Source organism: Rhea pennata, chromosome 6 (assembly GCF_028389875.1).
Source record: "Rhea pennata isolate bPtePen1 chromosome 6, bPtePen1.pri, whole genome shotgun sequence".
Lineage (NCBI taxonomy): Eukaryota > Metazoa > Chordata > Aves > Rheiformes > Rheidae > Rhea > Rhea pennata.
Genome location: NC_084668.1, coordinates 8285550 through 8309507, shown reverse-complemented (window position 1 = coordinate 8309507; position 23958 = coordinate 8285550). Strand labels below are relative to the sequence as shown.

The 23958-nt window shown below is 43.4% G+C and overlaps 1 protein-coding gene across 1 annotated transcript in view; it reads right to left on the bottom strand.

Moving 5' to 3' along the window:
- NCKAP5 (NCK associated protein 5) overlaps window positions 1-23958 on the bottom strand; it is a 349664-nt gene that overhangs the window by 226903 nt on the left and 98803 nt on the right. The window contains exon 2 of the mRNA XM_062579086.1: window positions 16680-16757. Coding sequence (XP_062435070.1) covers window positions 16680-16757 — 78 coding nt within the window. The remainder of the gene's footprint in view (window positions 1-16679; window positions 16758-23958) is intronic.

Below are 23958 nucleotides of genomic sequence, written 5' to 3'. Positions count from 1 at the left end.
ACGTGGCTTAGCTGGGAGCTCTGGACTTCACCAAAGAGAACAGAATTGTAACTTTATTGCACTGGGTCTGATCCAGATTCCAGGCTTATCAAGCTCTACACACTGTTCTGCATTTATGAAGGACATACCTACTTTTCAGGTTGCAATAAGTCAATGGAGGTCATTATTTTACAAAATACAACTTGGCTTTTTACATCTGAGTCTAGCCAACGCATGGTGGAACACAGACGCACACAGTGGGCACAAATAAGAGGCACAGAGGCAAGCCACAGAAGCAGAAAGGGAGAAAAATAGCAGAAAAGTTCTGTAAAGGCCAATTTCTACCAAAATCACTGCATGTATGGTAATGATGTGACAAAAGATCAGAATTATCACCGAGAACATAGAGCTCATCTCAGGAAAAAAAAATATTCTCAGAATATTAAGGAAGTTGTGTACTCAGCCACAAGCATCTTTCTTATTAAAAAAATATACAGATGGCCGAAGAATTTATTTTCCTGTAATGGCTCAGAAGAGCAACACGGGTAAAATCTTGGCACAGATTTTCCTGAAAAGTCTTAAGGATTCAAGTGCACATACGGAGAGAACAGCTGCATTGTCCATGCAGAACAACACAGGCCACCAGAGCCAAGAGTCTGTTTAAAGGGGTTTTATACACAATGCAAGGAAAGTTATTAGAAGATGAAACAAGGATGTATATGCAAAGCAACTGGTAAGTGTTTGGCTTAGATAGTCAGAACGGCACAAATTTAAGAGAAATATTCAGATGAGCAATGGGGGAAAGAAAGAGGACTTTCTTTTTTTTCCTTCTACAACACAAAACAGTGTTGGAAAATCCATTTCTGCAAGTTTAACAGAATTTCTTTCTTTCTATACCTTGGTTTTCCCTTCCTGATCTTACTTGCATTCTGATTATTCTGAGGGAATAATTCAAGTCTCAAACGTGAACTGTCAGTGCACATTCCATGGCAAAAGAGGTCTCCTTTATGAGCCATTAGTTTTTGTATTTTAAAGCTTCTTAGCTGTTTAAAAAATAAAAATAAAAAAAAAATAAAAAAGCTGCTCATTTCCATTTTAAGAGATAAGTATAGAAGAAAAAGCAATGCTCAAGGAACTAGGTCTCTGCCTTTTAGAAGAATTTTGCAAGTTGTGAGTATTGCTGGTAGGACATCTAGCCTTTTCCTTCATGTTTTAAACCATTTGTATGTATTTTTAAAGAAAAAAAAGAAGAATTTGCCTGATTTTCTACACAATCACATCCACAACAGCTTGGGTCTGCATGCATTACTTCTCTAATATCCTAATTCTATAAATTCTTTGGTCACTCCTCAGAGTTTCTACTAAACAATGTGAAACACCAAAGAGAATTCTGCTTTAGCAATTCCTCTAGACCTTCTTCATAAAGGAAATGTAACTGAGAACACTAATATACTTCTGGTTGATGCTTTTATCTGAGCATTATTAAAATTGCCCCTTCCTCACGCGATTCCCACGCAGTGGCAGTTCTGTGCTAGTGCTCTAACCACCTCAGCCTCAGCACAGTGCAGCTGCAGGTGCTAGAAGTGGCCCCGCAGAAACCTAAGCCAGAGGCAGAAACGCAAGCGCCACCGCGTGAACGCTGGTCCCGAGCCAGCTCCATCAGACGACGCAATTACATTTAACTAAATAACCAAAGTAACAGCAACTCTCTACCCTAATTCCTGAGGACAGGAGCAAGGTACGAGGGGCTGGGGGGATGTTTGTTTTTGTCTCCCACCCTGAACAGCACAGCTTTGCAAGCCTTACTCCTGCAGGCAAACCACACACACGCTTACCTTCGCGCCCGCAGCAGCCTACCTCCTTCGAACCTGTAGCTCTAAGGTTTCTGGTTGCAAAATCGAGGTCTTAAAATGAAAGTTAACCAGTGCAGAAGAGGATTTATTCACACCACCTGGTACATTTGGCTTCTCTTATTGAGCTTATCTGGCTAGGGACTTAGGCATTCGAGTCAACCAGTGGTAGAGTAGTAATGCTCTACGAAAGTCATGATAAGCCTTACACGGCACAGAAGTGGAGGCGTTAACCACGAAACAGCTATTCCAGAGATAACTCTTCTGCCTAAGAAAGGCGACGCCACACACCAAAGGAGCATACGCTCCTCCTTCACTCTGCCAACGAATCAGCGCTACGTGAAACTGGTAGCAAAGAGGCAGATGAGAGAAAGCCAAGTGGCAGTAACCTTCTTGGGAAGCTATTAAAACACTTAAGCACAAAGGCCGTAGATTGGAAAAGCCAAGCACAACTGGTACTACACCTGAGCTAAAGGATACGTCACTACTACCAGAACGCTTCAGCAATGTTCAGAGAATGAAGAAACTACAGGAGGGATGCTGAAATTATTCCAAAGTTTTGGTTTTTTCCATTTTTTTCCTCAGAGCATCAGCGCTCTGCACTGCACTGCCAACCCATCCTTACTTACCAGCACGCCACTGAGCAGGGGATGGAGGGACCATATGGTTCGCTTTAACCGCATAAATTGTGCTGTATGGTTGAACGGGGCTGCTCCATGTATACAGTTAATCACAAGTTTCAAGTACTTTGCAGAACGGGGATTATAGGACACTGCACTTACTCCAGGCACAAGCAGGTCTCAGCGGTAGCAAAAGCCAGGCTCAGCCTTCTGCAAAGCACCTCTGAAACCTGCTGGCTCACAAACAAGTTCCAGAAGTGCTTTAACCTGGAAGATGCAAACTTTTCCCAGAGCATTTTTAAAACAACAGCAATCTAGCACTGTATTTTTCATATCGTTTCCCTGCAGAGCATCATGATTTTCACGTTTTAAAAGGAGCATGCAAATTCACAGTAGCAGAGACCAGATGACATTTTGATTCTTGCTACTGGCAAGCCATGCTAATGCCAATGGCCTTATTCCAGTGTTCACTGGCAAAAGGAACCAAGTGTCGGTCAATTCAACTAGGGGCACTGTTCGCTTTATCCTGAAAGAGAATGCTGTAATTAATTTACTCAATGTGTTTTCTCTTTTAACAAGCAACGGAAAAACATTCTCAGCATTTGAGACAAAACAAGTATTTTTGGTTCATCACCTGCATCAAAATTCATAGGACAAAATCCTCCGCATTGCGATTGCTGCGTAGTTATCTCCCTCCCACATTTAAAAGCCAAGCTTGTCACATCCAGCATTTCAGGGCAATTTTTATTGACCTACTAACCTGCAACTCCAGGAAGCCTGGAGCTAAGAATGCAATAATGGCTAGCAAATACAAGTCTCCAAACGGAGTGTAATAACCTTAAGTAAACTACTGCCAAGCAAAAGTCCTGCAGATCAAACAGTTCCCACGAAGCCTTATGCTATTAACTAGCAAAAAAGTCCCATGATATCTCCATAGTCATGCACAATAACAGTGCAGTGCACTTCTGTTTACTTACATAGCTTATCTGCAATCCAGTAATGTATACAGTCAATCTCGCAGATGTAAATCACTTGTCTATGAAACGGTGCCTTCCTTGTTAAAGACTCGGCTAGCTTTCTAATGCTAAACAAGGGCTTTATCTGCAATATCAATTTTTAAGAAGTAAAAATTCACAAGGGTGGATTGTAAACTGTTTCATTTAGGGAGACAGCTTTACTCCTTGTTATGTGGAGAAGGATCTGAACTATAGAAAATAAAGTTAACAACAGCGCGTTATTTATGCGCCCCTCGGATTTTTCTTAAAGGGAACTGCAAGGCCACACCACACTAAATCTATCGTATTTCAGTCATTTTGTGGGTAAACCCACGTCAGGAGAGGGAAGGTGGATCTAACACTGCACTGAAGTCCAGAAAACGAACCGAGTGCCAACAAGTGGGCCCGTTCGTGCTCCCCGGTTATTCCTCATCCCGCGGCTTACGCGTATTGCAAGGCGAGCCCCTTCGGATCACGTTGTCCTTCCCTCCAACCTGCTCCTTCCGCCCGGCTCCCAGCCACGCGGGCAGCCTGGAGGGCACCTTTGTAAACAGCCAGCAGCAACCCAACGCTGCTCAGCAGCCTCCGGCCACGGAAACAGCAAAAAATACAATCAAACCAAATCAACCCCCCAAACCTCTGAAGCAACAGGGGCTCGGGCACGCGCCCGGGCACGCGCTCGCAAACCCTCCGCACCCTCGTGCGCCTCCGCATCTTCCACCTCAAGGCAAACATACATTGTTATGGGTATATATATACACACATATATAAAAATATATATGTATACGTATATGTATGTATATATGCATGTGCGAGCACACACACACACACCTCCCCCCCCCCCGAGGTGCGCGCACACACGCGCGCACACGCGTACGTTGAGAAGCGCCCCCGGCGCGCAGCGCGCAGCGCGCAGGCGGCGCCGCTGCAGCCGAGGGCCCCGGCGCGAGGCGCTGCGCGGCCGCGGAGGACGCGGCTCGGGGCCGCACACGCCGCGGCGGCCTCGGCCCCGGCCCCGGCCCCGGCCGCGGCCCCGGGACGGGCCCTGGCGCGGCGGCGCGGAGCAGGTGCGCGGCCGCCGGGAGGCCGCGGCGGCGGGCGGCTCCTTACCTGCGGGGCGGCGGCGCAGGCTGCGGCGGCGGCGGCGCGGTGCTGGCGGCCGGGGCCGGGGCCGGGGCCGGGGCCGAGGCGGCCGCCGCCGCCGCCGTCAACTTCGCCGGGCGGCCCCCAGCGGCCGCCGCCGCCCCGCCGGCCGCGCCGCGCCGCGCTCGCCCCTTCCGCTTTGTTGTGCGGCGGCGGCGGCGGGGGGGCTGCGCGCCGCGCCGCGGGGCGCCGGGCATGTGCGCGGGCAGGGGGCGCCGCCCCGCCGAGCGCCCCCCGCCGCCGCCGCTCGGTGCCCGGCTGCGGCAACCTACGGGGCTGCGGCAAAGCGGGTCGCTGAGGGATGCGCCCAAAGCAGCGCCGCGCCCGCGGGCTGCAGCGCGCCGCGCAGGTGCCGCCGCCGCCGCGGGGGATCCGGCGTCCGGGGGAAGCGGGCAGCAGCGAAGTTCGAGCGCACTTTGAAGTGCGGAGAAAGCGAGGGCTGGAGCGGGGCTGCCTGCTTTAACCAGAGCGAGCGCCGGGGTTTACAAACAGCCGGGAAACCCGCAGCGATGGCAAGGGGCGAGCTGGGAACCCGGCAGGAAAGGGGCTGCAGGGCCATCCTCCCCGCGACGCTGAGACGGGAATATCGGAGAGCTGGAGGGGAGGGAAACGGCTGAAGAAGTCAGGTTGCAAAAATGAAGAAGGCAAGAGTTCATCTAGTGTTTGAACGGGGAGGTTTCCGAGGAAAGGCGCGATGCAAGGACGAAGGGATCACTGAAACCGAATGCGCCATCGGAAGTAAAACTCCGATGAGCTCCAGGCTGTAGCTGAAGACGGTGTGTTTTGCAGAAGGAAAACTGAAATAATAACATTCCAATAAAATACGATCACATTATAATACCTGTTGCTTGCATAATCAATCGAAATAAGCAGTTCAGATTGGTTGGTGACTGAAACTGCAAGGGTAAATCTTTCTGAGACTGAGGTAACATCAGAGTGGCTGCGCTGGATCTGAGGAGGTCTCCGTGGCCCAGGGTCTTGGCTGATCATGGCAAGAGTGACTGCGCAGGGAAGGGTGCGACGCTCCCAGTTCCCAGCCATCTGGGAGCACGGGGACTTCCCAAGCCAAACTTGCTCTCTCTCCATTCAGTAAACTCACTATTTTCCTTCCTGAGTTTGCTGGGGCTCCCACTGAACCCAGGTACACTTCTGAAACCTAGAGCATCCTGTTGCAGATGCTCCAAAGCTTAAATGCGTATTTATGAAAAAATCCTTTCCTTCCGTTTCTCTTTTGCATTGCAACTGTCAGAGTCATCTGCTCCCCTGTGTTTCTGGTACTGGGAGAAGCAGCAAACAACTGGTTCCTCTCCATGCTACTCCCACATTTACAGATCTGTAATTTCCCTTCCTAAGTGCCTGCTTTCTTGGACTGAAGAGTCCTAGTTGGTCCATACATGAAAGCCATCGCGTGCTTCTGATCACCCCCTTTTTTGCTCTCCTCTGGACTGATATTGCAGGTCTTAAAGCACTGTTTTGTTCTAGTCAACAAATCTTTCTACCAGTCCATAAATTGCTAGCTACAAAGCTTAGTTTAAAGATCACATCTATCTTTCTGCAGTTCTGCTTTACTCAAACTCCTAGCGAAAGCTGCAGGTGCTGCTCATTGAATGATTTTACCAGATACGCTAGATTAACCAGGACTGCTGAAATAAAACGCTTTATTGCCAATTTAATTATTTTTGGGTCTGAGTTTACCTCCACTGAAATCCAGAGCAATGGAATTAGACTATAAGCTATTAGCCTATAGCTAGAAATAATTTAGAATTAAAAAGAACCAATATTTATGTACAATATAAAGCTGTAATTAAAATGTAAAAGTACTTTTAATGCATATCAGACTGCACTGTTGCTGGCAGCTGAGATAATATTCTTCTCTGCCTCTTTAAGATTAATAGTATCTCGGTTTCATACACAGCATTAAGTACATATTCCAAATCATCAATTAGTTCTTGTCCCTAGGCCTGAGCAATTTAACTAGCACAGGCATTTACAAGACAATACACTAGTCTTCAAACAAAAATTCATGACTTTTTGCTTGCTGTTGGAGTGATACTGGAAATACAAAGCTCATACTTCAAAACACTACACTTGAAGCAGATAATAGCTGTAGCTTGATACAGTAATAGGAGCTGTAATTTTGAACATTGAAAACTTAACAGCTAGCATGGACAAATTCAGTAATTGCCGGGTATGCAAATTTGGCCATTTTCTGAGACATCTAGCAACTGTTAAAGACTGGACACTTCTTTAACTGACCTCTGTTTCTAAACTGGCGCAATACCACCGTGGAGGCGATTCACCCTGCCGACTGCTGTGCTCTGCTGCGTGCTCCCCACCTCTTTCAGGCGGCAGATACGTAGGCAAGAACAGGTATCTTGCAAGGCTGCAAGTGGCCTATTTCCACTGCAGTCAATAATACCAGTATGATCGTGTTATCCTGAAGAGGGTCGCACTTCAGGGAGAAAATCAACACTAAAAAAAGTGGGGGAAAAGAAAAACTCTCCAGAAATTTATAGTTAATAAGTTTAAATCACTTCTTTTTTATTAGGATTAATTTGTTTACATAGGGCTGAAAGTATAAATAGGTGATGTAATACTAAATTTTCAGATATTATGCCTAAAGGTTACTAGCAATTAATACTGGGTGTTTCAAAACTCTGTTAAATACGAGTAAGGTAGAAATCACAGGCCGCGACGTCATTTACAGAAAATGCAACATTTGCCCTTTCACGCCTGTTACTGAACACTGCTCAGTGCGGCCCGAAGCAGCACAGCGTTTGGGGGATTTCAGCTCCGATACTGAGACGACTGCCTGGCTAGCTGGGAAAACCGCCGGGGAAAGCTCCTGCGGAATAAGCTATGCAGCTTTAGCCGATACCTGACACACTTGTTGAATACTCTGTGCTGAAATACAAAAAGCACCTCAAAGATCATCTGTCTGAAGAGAGATTCCTGAACAAATTGATCCCTAATAACCACGCTGCTAAGTGCTGCCTTGTACTGGCATGTGCTATGTTCAACCTCAATCAGGTTCCCTACGCGTTTTTCTATTGCTGTCTATGGGTGAGAAGTTAGACCCTACCTGGAAATCGTGAGTGTAGTTTGAAACATCTGAAGGAAGGTTCAAGTGCTGCCATTTTCCCACTTCCACGCCGCAGAAGAGAAGTGAAAGGAAATCCCTACGTCCCTGTCATCAGGAGAAGAGCAGCATTTGGCCAGGCTTCCCAGCATTTATAACAGTGTTACTAGAGAAAAACGAGAGAGAGATGCAGGCCCCCTGCAACTTGGATCTATATTCCTGGATCGATCTCTCCTAGGGTTTTACCGGAAGATCGGTACTTCCCTTGCATTTGATCTCTCTTCCCCACCGAGGAAGAGTGGCAGATGGCAAAAATACAGGCAGTCTGAGAGGAACCGCACCGTACGTACCCGCTTCTCTCTAAAAGCTCTCGAAATGCCGAGGGGAGGACTAAGAATCGGCTTCCACTGAAGTGAGTGAAAAATAATATTTACTTTTTTTAGGGCATTATCAGGAAGGTAAGTAACTGAATTGTGAAGAATTTGAGAGGCAGTATCAAAGGAGCATCTGAGCTCCGAGCTCTGGGGCACTACGACGTGGGCCTCTTCTGGCAGCACCTGGCAGTAGATGGGGTTATCCCTCCGTCATCTCTGAAGGGGCTGCATAAATGACAGCAAACTAAATATCCTGCAAAGGCTGGTATCTCCTTACTGCTGAGTATTTGCTGGAGATTAATCTAGCCTTTTTTTCTTTTTTCTTTCTTTTTTTTTTTTTTTTTTTTGCTTATTTAAATTACACTATCTACACTCTGCTTAACTAATCAAGTGGTAATAAAACCAAGAGGTCTGTATTTTGCAAGCTTTTTTTTTTTTCATTTTCCAAAATCTCAGAGGAATATCAGCATAAGCAGGAGTTTGCAAATTCTGAACCATGATGATTTAAGTAGGAAAAAATACGCTCAGGTCTTTACTATCTGATGAATACTGCTTTATATTTGAAACCTTGTCCCTAGTGGAATCCATTACAATAATGTTTACACAGACTTATGCTATAAATGCAGGGATATTTTCCCTGCAGCTGAATATGTTGGAAATTATTCCTGATTAAAAAAAAAAAAAGAAGAAGAAGAAAAGAAAACTGTGCAAATGGACCATATCTCAGAATACGGGATGCTATAGACATACACTAAGATATTTTACTAACAGATAGAGCAACGAAAAATGTAATTTGTTAATGTAAAAAGGGTTTCGTACAGTAGGCAGAATTCATAGATGTGAACCCTGCATCCCACTGCCTCTCAGCATGGGTAAGCAGAAGTCGGCCAAATTCTACAGAACTGAAAGAAACTTTCAGAAGCCTCTAAAGTACCTCTCCAAGCTCTTCTAGCCTGACATTAGAGCTGAGCAGGAGACCCGGTGAGTGTCCTAGACAAGATCTAAATTTCCATTCTGCAATAACGTACTCTAGTGCATCTGGACCTTCAGCTGCCAAGCGCATGTAACACCTGGACCGAGGTGTTAACTGCCACGGCAGACGGCAGGGAGAGAGCAGGGATAGACAGTGCTACACTGAGTAGCAGGAAGAGCCAGTGTCACAGTAATGTTTTTGTTGCACAGATGTCCTACTTTGCTCTTAAGCAGTATTTGCCATTTAATAGGTCCAGCCAGATGTGACATCTGTTGTTTTGTCTTTATTAAAAATCTCTGCCTCAGCCCAGCCACATCAATATACTTTAAAATAAACTGTCTCCCAAGTACAGAGCTAGAACGCTTCCCCCCATCTCCCCTTGCTAATACCCATCTCCTGCGAGCAAAGCTCAGTTATGGGGGACTTGGGAGCATCTTGACTGCAGCAAGGCAACGGCCGCGGGCAAGAGCCTCCGAGGTGACACTTGCAAGGACAGTCTCTTCTTTCAGGCCTAGTCACACCGTGAACTGGAGACTTAGGAAATGCTGTCCTGCTGGCGAGCACAGGAGAAGGTTGTCACTGAGACTACTCTAAGCACTGGAACTTCTCAAGATGCAGGCAGGGACCTAGGAAGGTCATTCCCCCAACAGCACGGAAGACGGGCAACACACACAGCTGTGACGGGACTTGGTCTCCCCTGGGGTCTTAGGGTCTTGCTTCAAGGAAATTTAGAAAAGTAAAAATGGTAGAGCATGGCAGAATGAAACAGAAATGCCAAATTGGATTATTTAGCTTTTCTTTCACAAGTGAAACTAATTGGCAAGGGAAGGTGCTAACCTGACCTGCATAACTTCATATACATTTTCTCACTGGCCTCTGCTAAAACTGCCAGCAGCAGCGCCCCTCTCTACAGCCTTCACTAGTGAAGCAGATCAGTCGTGCAGCAATCCTTTAAAAGCTCATCACGAATTAAGGAAATTTCTATTTTTCTTTGCCTACTCCCTCCCTTCCCAAAAAAACACCTGCCCCCAAAAGATCTTGAAAAACCCTCTCACCGAGGTCTTTCTGTAAGATACCTTAACAGCCTGTTTCTGTGACAGCTCCAGTTCGTTACCCCGATGTAAACCCATTGGTGCTCCTTGGCCAAACAGGGAAGGGAGTCTCAGCTTAAGGACGCTGCTGCTCAGCCGGAGCAGAGGCTTCGGGGCAATGCCAGTGCTACTCGCACCTAATTACGCCCTGCTCCCCGCGTACTTCCAGTAAAATCACTGGAATTATCTGGGGAGTGAAACACGACTCAACAGGAGTGAGCGTGGCTGTGTCTAATCACGAGCGAGATCGGAAGAATGAATTCAATACAAAATAATAAAAATACGACCCCCACGCAAGTCGAGCTTTGGAAAGGCTTGATTTTTAAAGAGGGCCGAGACAAGCGCAGAGCGTCGGCAGCGGCTGCCTGCACAGCCGTCTCTTGTGGCTGGCCCCTCTCCCGCCGGATTCGCAAGCGAAGCCGGTTTCCCGGTTTCGGACGCGGCGCGGCCCAGCGGGGTGTTTTCCGCGCCCGGCTGCTCGCCGCCTGCTCTGCCCGGGCGGCAGCGCCCGCGCGCCCCGGCACACGCGGCCACGCACCGGCCGCCCGCGCGCCGCTTCACATCGACTCGGCTCAACCTCCCTCCCCTCCCTTTTTTTTTTCCTAACTCTAAGTAGCCCATAAAGTAATATACGGATCTGTATCTACGTACACAAAAGAGCTCATTTTTATAAAAATGTAAAACAACCGGAGAACCATGCCAAGATTCCCCATTTCGTTTCTCAGCATACAAATGAGGAGCTCATCTACTCTGCGCTGTTCGTGCATTTTGCTTTTAACAGCCATATGTCAGATAGACCATCTACATACTTCCCTGCTGGAGTCTTTTTCCTTTCAACTTGGTAGGGAACATTTGGGGACCTTATTCTACCAAATAAATCTGAAGAATATCTATTGCTCAAGGCCTTCCTTTTTCTAATTTAAGAGAAACAAATCAATTCATGGTTCAGGGACTCTTGCTACTCAGACAGGCATGCATCTGTGCAAAAACACCCTGCTCCCTAATTAAGTGCCCACTGTTATTAAAAATTTAAATTTAACTTTGGTTAATTAATCTAATTTCATAAATGTGAAGTTACTTCTTAAAGAACATTTTTCCATCTGCAGTTTTTCCATTTGGGTTGTTTAGGATAGATATGGAGATATTTGCTTGTATCAAGATTATTTTCTATGCAGAGAGTTCCAGATCATGTATGTAATGGTTTCAATAACTGAGGCTTGACACTTCCCTCCTTACTCACGCAGAACTGATGGCACTGTTAATGGGAGTTTTCTCTGAGCAAAGAAAACAGGCTGCAATTCATATTTTTTAAAATTAGTATTTGCTGTGAATGTGCTATGACACAATCATCCAGCATTTGTCATATTTCTCATACACCGCAGCCCGTCAAGCTGTGCTTAGTTGTAAATCAATTTAGTAACAACTCCACCAAAAATATGCCCAAATAGTGTCAAAATGCCTACTGCTGAAGTACATTTATTTATTGATCATAAAATGTGCAGATTTAATCATTTGAGGACAATTATTTTATACACTGATTTGTATAACCGATAAAATCTTTTGAATAGGTGCAAACTTTTGCAAAACATCCATTTAACTTGTTATTTGTTTAAAAAATGATCGGTCATGATTTGAACATGGAAATGAATTATACTCACTGAAGTATGCTGGTTTTACTGCAACTTGCAACAAGTGTCCTAGCGTTTCTCCAATCTTTTTCTTATATTGGAATTTCAATATTTATCGTGGGCTTCGGTAGGACATATGGTTCATTTGTGATCTTTAACCTATCATCTCTTATTTTGGGGTGATCCTTTGAAATATATGATTTAAAAAGCGAACAGTAAAACGCCTGCCTTTCTGTCTACTGGTTACTCACATTACTGTCACTCAGCCGCCGTCTCGAGGAAGCATCTGTAACAACGGAGCCGCGGCGCAGGCACCGGCCGGCCGGCAGCCCCCAAGCAGAGACTTTCTCATTCACAGCTCACACAATGCCACGGCTTTTGGTGACCTACTAACTACACACGCGATGTTCAGCGAACCATCCGACTTCACACTGACCCAAAGAAAAGCGCATTTGGCCAAAAAGCAGCTAGGTTATCAGCTGGGTTCTTTCTTTCCCTAATGTGCATAGTCAAATCTGAATCTTTGTCCAGAACCATGCATCCGGAGCAGTACTGGCAACCCTGCTAGAAAACCTCGTCAGCCTTCTAACTTCAGGTAATCCAGTTCAGTTATTCAGAGTTAATACTGCTTCTAAAATCGAAAGCCCTGGTTTTCGAGAGACCTATAGGGCATAGTAATTTTAACCGGAAACATCTGAGTTACAGAAATGACTTTTAATTGCCAAATTAGATTCTGCTCTTCCTCTGCCAACCTCACCTCCAAACATTAAGGATTTCCTGAATGGAACACATCTGTGGTTTTGTGGATTTTAAAATTTAACATGATGCCAAATGCAGCAGTGTTCAAGGAACGTGGCAAGAAAATTGAGAAAAATGTGAGCTGCAGGTTTGGATGGTTAAATGTACAAAGCACTTTTTTTTCTGGCTTTATCCAGTGCAAGACGGTTCAGTGCAACAAGACAGGCGGGCTGAATAACAAGAAGCAAAGGAGACGGAAGCGCCACGTCTCTGAAACAGCGAACCGAAGCAGCCTCTCCGCTGCCTGCTGCTCGCGGGCTGGAGGCCCTGCGCGAGGCGCTCGGCCACTCCAAACACCCTCGAACTCGCACCGGCATCGCGCGCCGCAAGACACCTTTGTTAGTCAGAAACTCTCAGAAAGGGTTAAAACAGGCTTTCAGCGCTTCATTTCTCCAAGCTCTGGCTGCTTCGACCTTGATTGCACTTGGCCAGGTTGTTACGACCCCTGACAAGACGAAGAAATCTGTGCATAGCATGACCGTACTTAGTGGAGGCGCCTTTAGGTTTTTTCACAGCCTTCATTACAGTAACATTATACACAGCGCTTGTCACTTGCTTGCCATACAACTTATTCCCCTAAGATTAGTCCTTTTCTAGTCAAGCAGTTTAAAGCTAATCACAGTTGTTATTTTAATCTGTGCTCACCATTAAGAATTCTTGCGGAGCTATTTTGCTTGTTAACAATTAAGGTCTCCCAATGGAAGTTTATGATTACAGCAAAAGCAACCTGTTTAATACTTGGCACCTCTTCAGTTTACAAGCATTAAACCCAAGAGCACAGAGGCATGCTAATGCTGCCGATGAAAATACAGCAAATCTATTTAAGAAACCTCGTTTTTAAAACACGAAGTTGGAGAAATGCCAGGTGGTGCTCGTGCACATTTGATCTCCCCACTCTGTGTTTTTCATTAGTGGAATATTAACGCAGTAAAGTGTTGTCATTGCTTCATTCATTTTATGCTTGTCATCCTTGAAATGCAATATATCCTAATGCTTTCACCACGACAGGCTACAGGTTTGGTCCTGGTTCTGGCAGCACTAATAATAAAATTCCCTTGAAAGTGCTTAAGAACAGGATCTGGCCCTTGTGTATTTAGACACGCATCCTGTGCTGAAATACTAATTCTTTTTTCTGTTAAGGAAATTAGCAATTGCTTTTACTGGCCCTAGTGTCAAGACTTTTAGAAATTATGATCTCCTGCTGAGGTCACTTTGGAAACACGCAGGAGCAAATTTCTGCTCTTCGGGTTCTTTCTTCACGTGGTTCTGCCATAAGGAATTACACATAGCAATACGCATTAGCTGAATTAAAATGAGTAAATGAGTACGTGAGAAAATACCATTGCAGAGGGAAAGAAAAGCCTGTTCTGTCCAATTTTAAGTTATTTCAAGGAGAGAGAAATCTCAAATAACCCAGTGCTCTGGTTCACGCTGGTACACGGAGATGCATTCGCTACCGCTGTGACTCCGATGACAAGTGTCAGTGAGTTACACAGGAGCTGAATTTGTCTCACTGGGAGTAAGTTTATTTTGTTCAAACAGACTACAGAAACGGGGGAATGACTGAAGACTCAAATATGCTATCGTTATCATTATTATTCATGTAAAAATAATTGAGATCTTCAGTATAAGAAAAACTGTGTTAAAAACGTCTCCACATACCGGTGAGGTCCCTTCACTCTTCATTGTAAAGGTCTTCAAGAACAGAAAATCTGAGCCTGGGCTTGAGGTCTGTTTTAGCAGAAAACTATGAAATGTGATCTAAACACAGCCAGTTCTCCAGGGACGGCAATTAAAGCAGTAAACGTCCCACAGCAGATGCGCGTGCCATGTATTCGAAGTAGATTCGATCAAGTTCTCTAAAATTAGAAGAAATTTTTGGCCCCACGTGTCTTTCAGGGTCCCATTGCACATGCGGGAATGCAAAGGAAATGTAAAATTGGTATGCGCACCACGACATTGGCGTTAGTCTTCTCCGTCTTGGCCCGACTGCTATAAATCTGTCCCGGCTGTAAGTACCACTGAAGGGGCTGAATGTTCAGAATTGGTGTCTGTCTTTTTTATCAGGCAGCCCAGAGTAAAGTCATGGTCAATGGCAGGTTTAGCGCCCACTGACCCGCTGGGTTAAAACCGTGGTAGTCACAAATCAGGAGCTTAGTGAGGTCTGAGGAGGGGTCTGCGCTGATTTATTAGGGCATCTGGCTGGCTGCAGACAATCTAGCACTGCTTTAGCATAATCCTCACCAGCAAACACATTAGAGATTTAAAAGAGAGAAACAAAGTGTTCAAAGAAGACAGGCAAACCCAGAAAGGTTGGCTTTGCAGTGCTGACTGATAGGCTTAAATTTTTATGCCAAGAGCCTCTAAAAATAGTGTAGAAAATAAATTAATATTAAAACTAAATTACTGTCTTTAGTTTTCCAAAACCACTGAATTTTCAAAACATATCTGAATGTAAGTTCATAACAGAATAATGTCACCACCCCTGCTACTTTGTAAAGAATAATTCATATTTTAATTTTTTATTACTCCTCTATAATTAGCCACTGTAGTGTCATCCACACGTAATGCTCTCATCCTTCATTCTTACAGAAATAATTTCCTGAACAGTGTAACCTTAAATGTAAACTTAAATTTTCTGTGCTAATTATTTTTACTACTTTTAAAAGAAAGCAGAAATTAACCACAAACTTTCTGAGTTTTACCTATAAATAAGATTAAGCCCATATCATAAATGCTGTCTGCTATAATTGCTGTAATACTACTTTTTAATCTATAAGATAAGATGTTTGAGAGATGCAAACTAGTACTATCAGGTACTGGGCAAAGCTACTTTCTCTGTACGTGAGCGGCACTGAACTGAAAGATCACAGAAAGGTAGTTATTTCTCCTCTTGATCAGAACCACAGTGAATTAGGTTTTCATCTATGAAGATTAATTTAATCTATAAAGATTTAATTATATTTGACTATGTATTAATAGAGATTGTCACCACTCACATGCCATCAGAAAAAAAGTTAATTCAAATATTGCCTTTCAGAAAAATATGGACTGTGAGTGGTGAATCAATTTCATCACTGGTATTATTCCATCTCCTCTGTATTACGGTCATTCTAGATAGGCGTTTAGCCGGTAACTCTATGAAGATGAGAGATACTGAGTAGTTAGTGAAGAGATACTGAATACTTAAGAAATAGAAAGTGCAAGCAAATACTGCATTATTGATGTAGATCTCTTTACATCAGCTGTGATAATTCTGTACAATTGAAAATTTATGAATTTATGAATTTTATGAATTTTTGATATGAAAAATTAATTTAAAAATGATGAAGAAATAATTAACTCCTAAATGGAGTAAAGCTTTTGAAGATCAGGTAGTTTTGGGGTACCTTTACCATTTCATAGCAGAACAGCCATGAAATAACGTCTAGAGAACTGTATTTCAGAAATACAATAAAAAATCCTTAAAATTTAGGCCATCAGGTCACTTTAACGAATGACACTTGATAAATTTTGGAAAGATGCACAAAATGCCCAACAACTGAGCCTATCTAATGAAGGCATGAACAGTATGATGTCAACACCCAATGAAATTGCTGATGTCTGGAAGGAAATCAGTACTTTTTTGCAAAGATAGCTGACAACCCAGAAATATGAGTAGATGCCAAAGCAGTGACTACTTTGCTTAAATCAGAGATGGGTCTGCACAGCCCGCGCTGAGCAATATGAACATAGAAGCAACAGAAACTCCTGGACTATCAGAGTACTGCAAAACTTTACAACATAGTTCATTTGAGTTTTGCAGCTCTGAATTTCTCATGCTGTTATGTTGGTTTTTTCAGCTACACTTTGTTTGCCATTTGGAGAAAACACTTATATTCAAGAATACCAAACCATTTATTAAATGTAGTCCAATTAAAGAATTTGAAGCAGAGTTGCCCTGATTAGCAAAGGCAAGATCCCACCTGCATGTGCTGCCTTACTGAGTTATTTCATTTAGGTAAGGTTTGCTAAAGAGAGAATCTGAAGAGTATTAAGAGGTGCAGAAATTCAATACCCAATCATTTATTTGAAATCAAGAATGAAAGCCACAGAATGCAGCATTTCTTTCAAAATAGCAACATAAATAAATATATAAGCATATAATACTTGCCTCCATAAATTCCAGCGTTGTTCTTCTAGTTGAGTCACTAAATGCTCTATATATTTGTTTGAGTCCATATATTCCTACATGAAAAAGGATCAAAGTGTTACTTTTTCAATGTTTAAAGCATTTGTAAAATTTTGACTGAGACAGTCATAATTAGTTTCTGAAGCCCACTTTAATTTCATGAAAATTATTCCACGTACACAAAAGTCTCTATGATGTAAAAATCTAGATTAAAGCCTATTTTGGATTCATTCCAAATGAAGCGGGTAGTAGCCCAATACACCTACCATGGACTATTTGAGGGCAAGACAAAAGGAGGTGAGGATGCACAGCTAGAGTACATATAGTGGAGTCAGGATTTTGGTGCAAATTTTGTTCGCTTCAGGTACGAATCTATTTGGACTGAATATTGGACTCAAATATCTATTTTGTGCCTAGATTAAAAAATATTATACCGTGTACTCTATTTGAAAATTAAGCTGTAATTTCACTCCTCATTTCCATCATTTCCAGATCATTTCCAGTTCAACTTTTGCAGATGCTATAACTTGCAATATCAGCTATATGAAAAGTACCGTACTTGTCTCTAGACAGAATTTCTGATATATAATCAGGATCAGATGAATTACTCCGGTTTTTTACTTACTGAAACCTGTTCTTTAAACTCAATGAAAAGAGATGTTGTTTATTCTCAATAGAGAAATACTTCAGTAATAGAAATATTCTACATCACTTCCAGGCCGAAGGCTACTTCAGTGTTATTTATATAAAATATTTCAGAAAGAACCCACAGAATAACATGTTGATATAATATGATATATTCATACAACAGTGGTACCAGTACAGCCATATAAATATTATTCTGAAAACCTATCAGTAACAATACAACTCTCTTGAAATATCTCACAAAACCAGAAATATTTTTCAGACCATATACTTCAGAAAATAACAAGTATAGGTGTATTATAAGGAAAAGAATACATCTTCCATTTCTGGAGACAAAACCCCCACTTTTATAGCTCCATTCTTATAGTTTATGGGCTCATCAGAAAATCACTTTGTGGTGTTATAGTACTTGTTTGTACTACGAGTTGTTCCTCTAATATTACTATTCATTTTGTGTAAAAAAATGCAGTGCTGTTGCAAAGCAGTTGGTTCTTCTTAGCCATTTATCTTTATAATCAGGAATACAAGATAGCTGCTACAAGGACAGTACATCATCATGTCTCCTCAAAGAGAAGATAAATGTTAGCTGATTTTATTGATCACATTTTATATATAAATGTACAGTCTTAGTTCTCAGGACCCAGATTGTTCTAAGGGCAACAAGATTGGGCAACAGTACAAGGCACTCATAAAATATTGCTTTAATACTATGAAACTTTTAATATTTGGTGAATAGTAGTGAAATACGTAAGATATCCGAGTGAGAAATCTGTTCTTGGAAAGCTTGTGCAAATGCGATTTCTACCCTATTTTGTTAAAACTCTGTGTCACTTGGAAACCTTTGAGCAGTGTGAAACTTCCCATTAATCTCTGTGGTTGCCCCAAACTTAAATCTTTATCTAGCTGTTATATACAGATGGATTTTGTAGACATTTCTTTGAGAAAATATTAAATAATGCAGCTCCCAAGAAGCTCATGAACCATTATTACAGCTTTCATACCAAGGCTGATAGATCAGTCGCTGGCTTCATCATGAGCCCTTGCTCTCCCTTTTCATCGCCTGAATTGAATTTTACTTGGCGTATACCATGTAAATTAGGCAGCAAGTCCTTTCTAAACCAATACATTTGAAGTCATTCTGTAATACATATATATTATGATTTAGAAAAGTTATCCTGTACTAACATAGTGATGATTAGTTGCAGTAGCAAGTTCTTTAAAACAAGCTTTTTTTACTCAATATTTTTTGCTACATCAAATCTGGTATAAATTAGTATTAATACCTTTATATCTTTTTAATGTAATATTAAACAATATTCCTGACTTATTCATTGGTGCACTTTGCCCCACAACCAAGGATAGAATCAGCAGTTTTATTCCACGTAATTCTCCCATGATGAAAAATTCATCTTGGAGCAATTTTCTTTAAAATATGGTGAAGCAAATAAAGACGAAGGGGAAAAAGAAGCAATGTGGTTGTCCTCCATGATTGTTGCCTTAATGTCAAGTTTTTCCAGGGGCAAACCAGAAGTATTATTTGATTTCTCTCCGAGGACCTGCAGTGCAGGAGTAAGTAACTTCTCAGTATGCAAAAATGACATAAAAAATAATCAGCCACAACTGGATATAAATATTGTGATTAGAAGAAGTCCATCCTTTCTCCTAAACTTCTATGACACTCGATGTGATCATTTTGTCCAAAGCAAGCCGTTAGGGGAGGTCAGTTTACGAAGCAGTGGAAGTCGGAGGGAAACGTGAGCTGAAGCTCACTGAAGTCAGGGCCAAGCTCCTGTTCGCTCTGCAGGTGAGAACCTGCTATTGCTGTTGGGTCAAGGTGGAGCAACAGCAAACCGCGCTTTGGGATTTAGAGCAACTTTGTGGTTTCGGATAGCTCGGCGTGTGCAGTGAAAGCAAAAACCTGAAAAAACGGAGTAATCGTACTGCTTCACCAAGACTATATACATCAGTTTAGTAAAGCACCAGCGTTTTTCAGTACCCAACCGATCTCCTCTGACGGGCAATACAAATGTTTTGTAGCTTCCTTTGATCTCCTTCCCGTGACAGCATGCACCATAGTTTCAGCAGCACGGCTAACTCTCAGCTCTGAAAAATGACACCGACTGTCATCTTCTAATCCAAATGTGTGACTTGAGGAGTTTACGTTATTCGAAGGAGGATCCAAATGACTCTTGGAACAGAAAAAAAGATCCCGATGAAAACAAATAAGATGTAATAACAGAGTAGGGATGAGAATCATTCAGGTAGAACAACTGATATTTATACGATACTGATGAAAAGTACAACAGATAAACCAAATTGCTTCTAAGTGATTTGTGGTCTTGCTCTTTTAAGAGTAAGGGATGAAATCCTGTCTCCGTTCTTTTTGGTGACAGGACTCAGTTGGTTAGTTTGCAGCCAGGATTTCGGAGCTCCATCTATGCTCATGCAACAGCATATAACTACACTCTTATATGGGAAAAAATCTTTTGTAGTATGTGCAATAATAGAAATTCTTTCTAAAAGCTGCCTGGATTCTGGCATCCGGGAGAGGAGTAGGCACACAAACGTCGCACACCAGCTTGTCTAAGTACTAGAGAATTCTTTTACAGACACGGTCACGGTGCTGAGCTGAAGCATCAGCCTGCAACTACATCCAAGTGCGGTTTTTGACAGAACTAAACATCCAGCTTCAGATTGCGTAATTGTTTTGCTATAATCGTTTTTTTCTTTGTTAGCCTAATGGCTGTCAGGAAAAAAAGAGGAAATGAAGTGCCTCCTCTGAGGCCTGGGATCCACCGCTCAGGATTTTGGTTGGTTATGTGGGTATTTGTTCTGGCATAGCCATGCTGTTGTGCTGGGCAGGATATCAAAAATTAAAAAGCACACAGAACATTTTCCCATCCGTTGTTACCGAGCAAACTCTGGGGCAAGCTGAGCCTTATCATACAAGATTCCCCCAGTGCAAGCTGGAGGTGATAAATTTAAACTAAAGAAATAACACATACTCTCCGCCTCTCTTAAAGAACTTGCACAGCTTGGTATCAAAGAGAGTTTAATGAGCTTAGCAATATGTGAAAAGGATTAAGGACACAGTTCTTGATCCAGCAAATCACTTGATTACATCCTTAATTCAATAGGGCTACTCATGTGCTAAAAGTTAAGCACGTGCTTAAGAGCGTGTATTGGTCCGTGGTGGCTGGGATGCGGGCTGGACGTGGGCCATGCTGCTTCTGCAATAGCTTGTTTTCTGCAGCCAGGATATCCCCGGCTCCTCCTAAAGCGACATTTCACAGCTGGGCACGCTGGGCAAGGCGGTTGTCCCACCTGCCACCACCCTCCCTACTCTGAGCAAGCTCGCGGCTCAGCCCGGGGCTGCAGCTCGGACTGGCAGCGGGGCAGCCCGGGGCAGGCGGGGAGGTGCTCGGCCAGCTCGGAAAGCACCCGCGCGCGCTCAGGCTCCCGGGCCTCGCAAGCGATGGCAATGTCATCACGGAGCAGGGCAAAACACAGAATAAACAACTCGCGGGAAGGGCGGCCAGGTTCCTGCGAGAACCCGGAGGAGTCCCCCGGAGATAGGGACCTGCGTCGGGGAGCCCACACGCACCTGCCACGACACCGAAAGCTGAATGTGTGCAAGGAGAGGCTACTGGAGAAGCTGTAGCCAAGAAGCAGACTGCGGCAGTTAGGAAATGATGCCAGCAAAGCAGAGTGGCCGTGTGACTGAACAGCGAGAGGGAGGTCTAAGCCAGCGTACTAGGAGGAGAGACCTCAGCCACCGGTGCAGGATCCTGGAGACTGTCCTTACTTCGACCGAGGGAGAGTGCCTTCAGAGACATAAAGAATCTTGTCAAATATTTAGTTTTGTTATCATCCTGCTGCATAAACCTCCGAGAGAAAGCGGGCCTTTTGCAGCAGCCCAAGAGGACACACACACACGCACACGCACACGCACACATATATATTCTTGCCTGGACTGTGTTTTTCACATGTCTGAAAGTGTTATATTTGAGGATCTGAGCGAGCTGTCTGTTACACAACATTGTTCAGCTGTTCACTAAAAATAAATCACATTTAAAAAACATAAACCTTCCTTCCAGTAGACAGTTTTGTCACTCTCTTCAACACCACACCTGGCTAGACTGCTCACCATCAGTGCTAAGTAGCAATAAAAGCTAAATTGTGCAGCTTAAAAAATAAGATCTCTTTAAACTGACATTATTGCTAATTTATTATTTTCCTACCTGATTTCAACATGTTATTTTAATTGTCAGTTTTATTAACAACTGACACTAAAATGTTCGTTTTAGAGCTTCTGCAGGAGACCACAATGCTGGCAGGAGTCTTTCTGCACGTACTGTGGAATTACACCCTTATGATAAAACCAGTAATGATTATTTTAACAAATATGTTGAGCACATTTCTTAATTGTTCAGAATTACTTAAGCCTCAGTGAACAATTCATATTAAATCTCAGCTGCACTGATTAAAACTGATTTACTGACTCATCGGAAGCCAGTTGTATCCATAAAAATCATGTGGGTTTTCTTGCTGCTGCTGCTTTGCACCCTACACAGTCACCATTTACACAGGAGAGCAGAGTCGAGTAAAGCTTCAACCCTAGCCCACCCCAGTTAGCTAAGGGATAGATTCTGCCCTCTAACGTACTCTGAATACGGGCAATACGGCGTTGCATCCCACCGGGACAGTATCCACACTCTCAGATAGCAATGCAGAGCCCCACGGTATCTGAATTCTTGCTGATTTGCCCCCAGAGAAGCACAAGCTGTAGAATAACCACGTGGAAACACTGCGGATCAGTGAAACCTGATGTTCACGCTCTTCCCACGCGGGCTGCGGAGAACGCGGCAGTTTCACGTTATCTTCCGCCAGCTTAGAAAGCCGGCATTTGCCTGTGAGACCATTTCCGCAAGCCAGTCTCCCAGCTCGGGCAACGGTGTCCAGGACAGACGCACGCAGCAATATTCTGAGCGAGTTTTCCCACCCTAAGTCACAAGGAGACCATAGCTGGAAAGCAAACAACAGGTTTGGACAGCACCACCATCAACGCGCGCTTTTCCAGCTGCTTGGCCAGTACGGTTTGCTCGTCTTTTAAGGGTTACAGAGATTTTGTATGTCAGTTATGTGGGCCCTGCCAGGTGGGATAAACCCTAACAGGTAGGGGCATGGCAATGATGCTGGATTTGAAATTCTGGAAGAAAAAAAGCTAAAAAATTAACTTACTTTAAGTTAATTATTTTAATATAGCTTTATATTAAATTAATGACGCATCTCAGAGCTAAGAATGAAGGAAATAACCTCCGAGTTTCCCAGCTGTTTCCTCAAGATGCCAAGAAGGGAAATCGGAAGGACAAAATGCTGTGTTTCAGCATTCCTCAGGGAAGCCTGACGACAGCGCTGGCCTGAATCAGTACGGCTCGGCTGAACTCAGCCTGGCTTGTGCGTTACTTGTGAGTGCTTTAATCTTAAAGGATGCTGCAAAATTCATAGTAATAAGATATTGTCTCTCCCTTGCAAGATCTTCCCCTAGTAAGGAATGGCTGCTACCTTCCAGCAAGTACACACGGGTGCGGTTGAAAGCTCGGTGTCCCCTTTGATTCCTCACCAAATCTACACGGCTGTGCAAAGGGCACTGTCATCTTCGTGGTGTCACCTGGAGACTGCGTATCTGTAACCCAAGCTGCTAAGATCAAGGTAAAAATAATACAGAAGTTCCAGCAGATGCCTATATTTTCCATGGCTTAGATCTCTAGCAGTGGTTAAACCACTGTATTGGATCTCAGGACAATTTAATACCATGGCCTCTAACTTTCAAAGCAGTTAATGATTTAAGCAACAGCTGTGTTAAGGGATAAAAGCCAATTTACAAAACACCATGGCAGCTAGCATCTTCCAGGGCAATGAAACACAGCCCACGATAAAGCAGATGAGCATCTGGGAAAATTCCTGAGATCAAACAGACAGATGAAAACAGTACTTCCGAGAAAATAGGCACCTGGGCAGACAATTTCAAACCGGGCTCCATTAAAAATATGTGCTTACCCTGACAGACTGGGATATTTTTCAAAATAAGGTTTGAAATAAAGTAAGATAGTTGGGAATAAAATCAGCATCCAAAAAGATGGATGAAATACAAGTGGAAGGGATAGCAAAGAAAAAACAAAAAGAAGGCAATCAGGAAAGAAAAAATATATTGAGCATGTGCAGAACTTGAGAGGTTTTTTGGTACAAGCATCTTTTACTCCAAAAAATTTAGCATTCCTTTGGCCCAACAGTCTCTGCGCTAATAGCAGGCTACGGAAGTTTTGTCTTTTCTATTAAATTTTGAGCAAACTATTCTGTCTGGCTGAATAAGTAAAAGAAATTGGACATTTTTATCCAACGGATATATATGTGCTATTTTTAGCTGAGTTTCTCTCCCTGAAAGATATGTAAACCAGTAAGAGCAAATACAAAGCATTAACGAGAATTTACTAGAATTACCTTGAAACAGAAAAGGGCGATATCATGGCAGAAAAGTCTGAGTTCCTCAGAAGCCCTCTAACTCACGGAGCCGTTAGCACCTGTTACGAGTTTCAGGGAGCAGCACGGCAG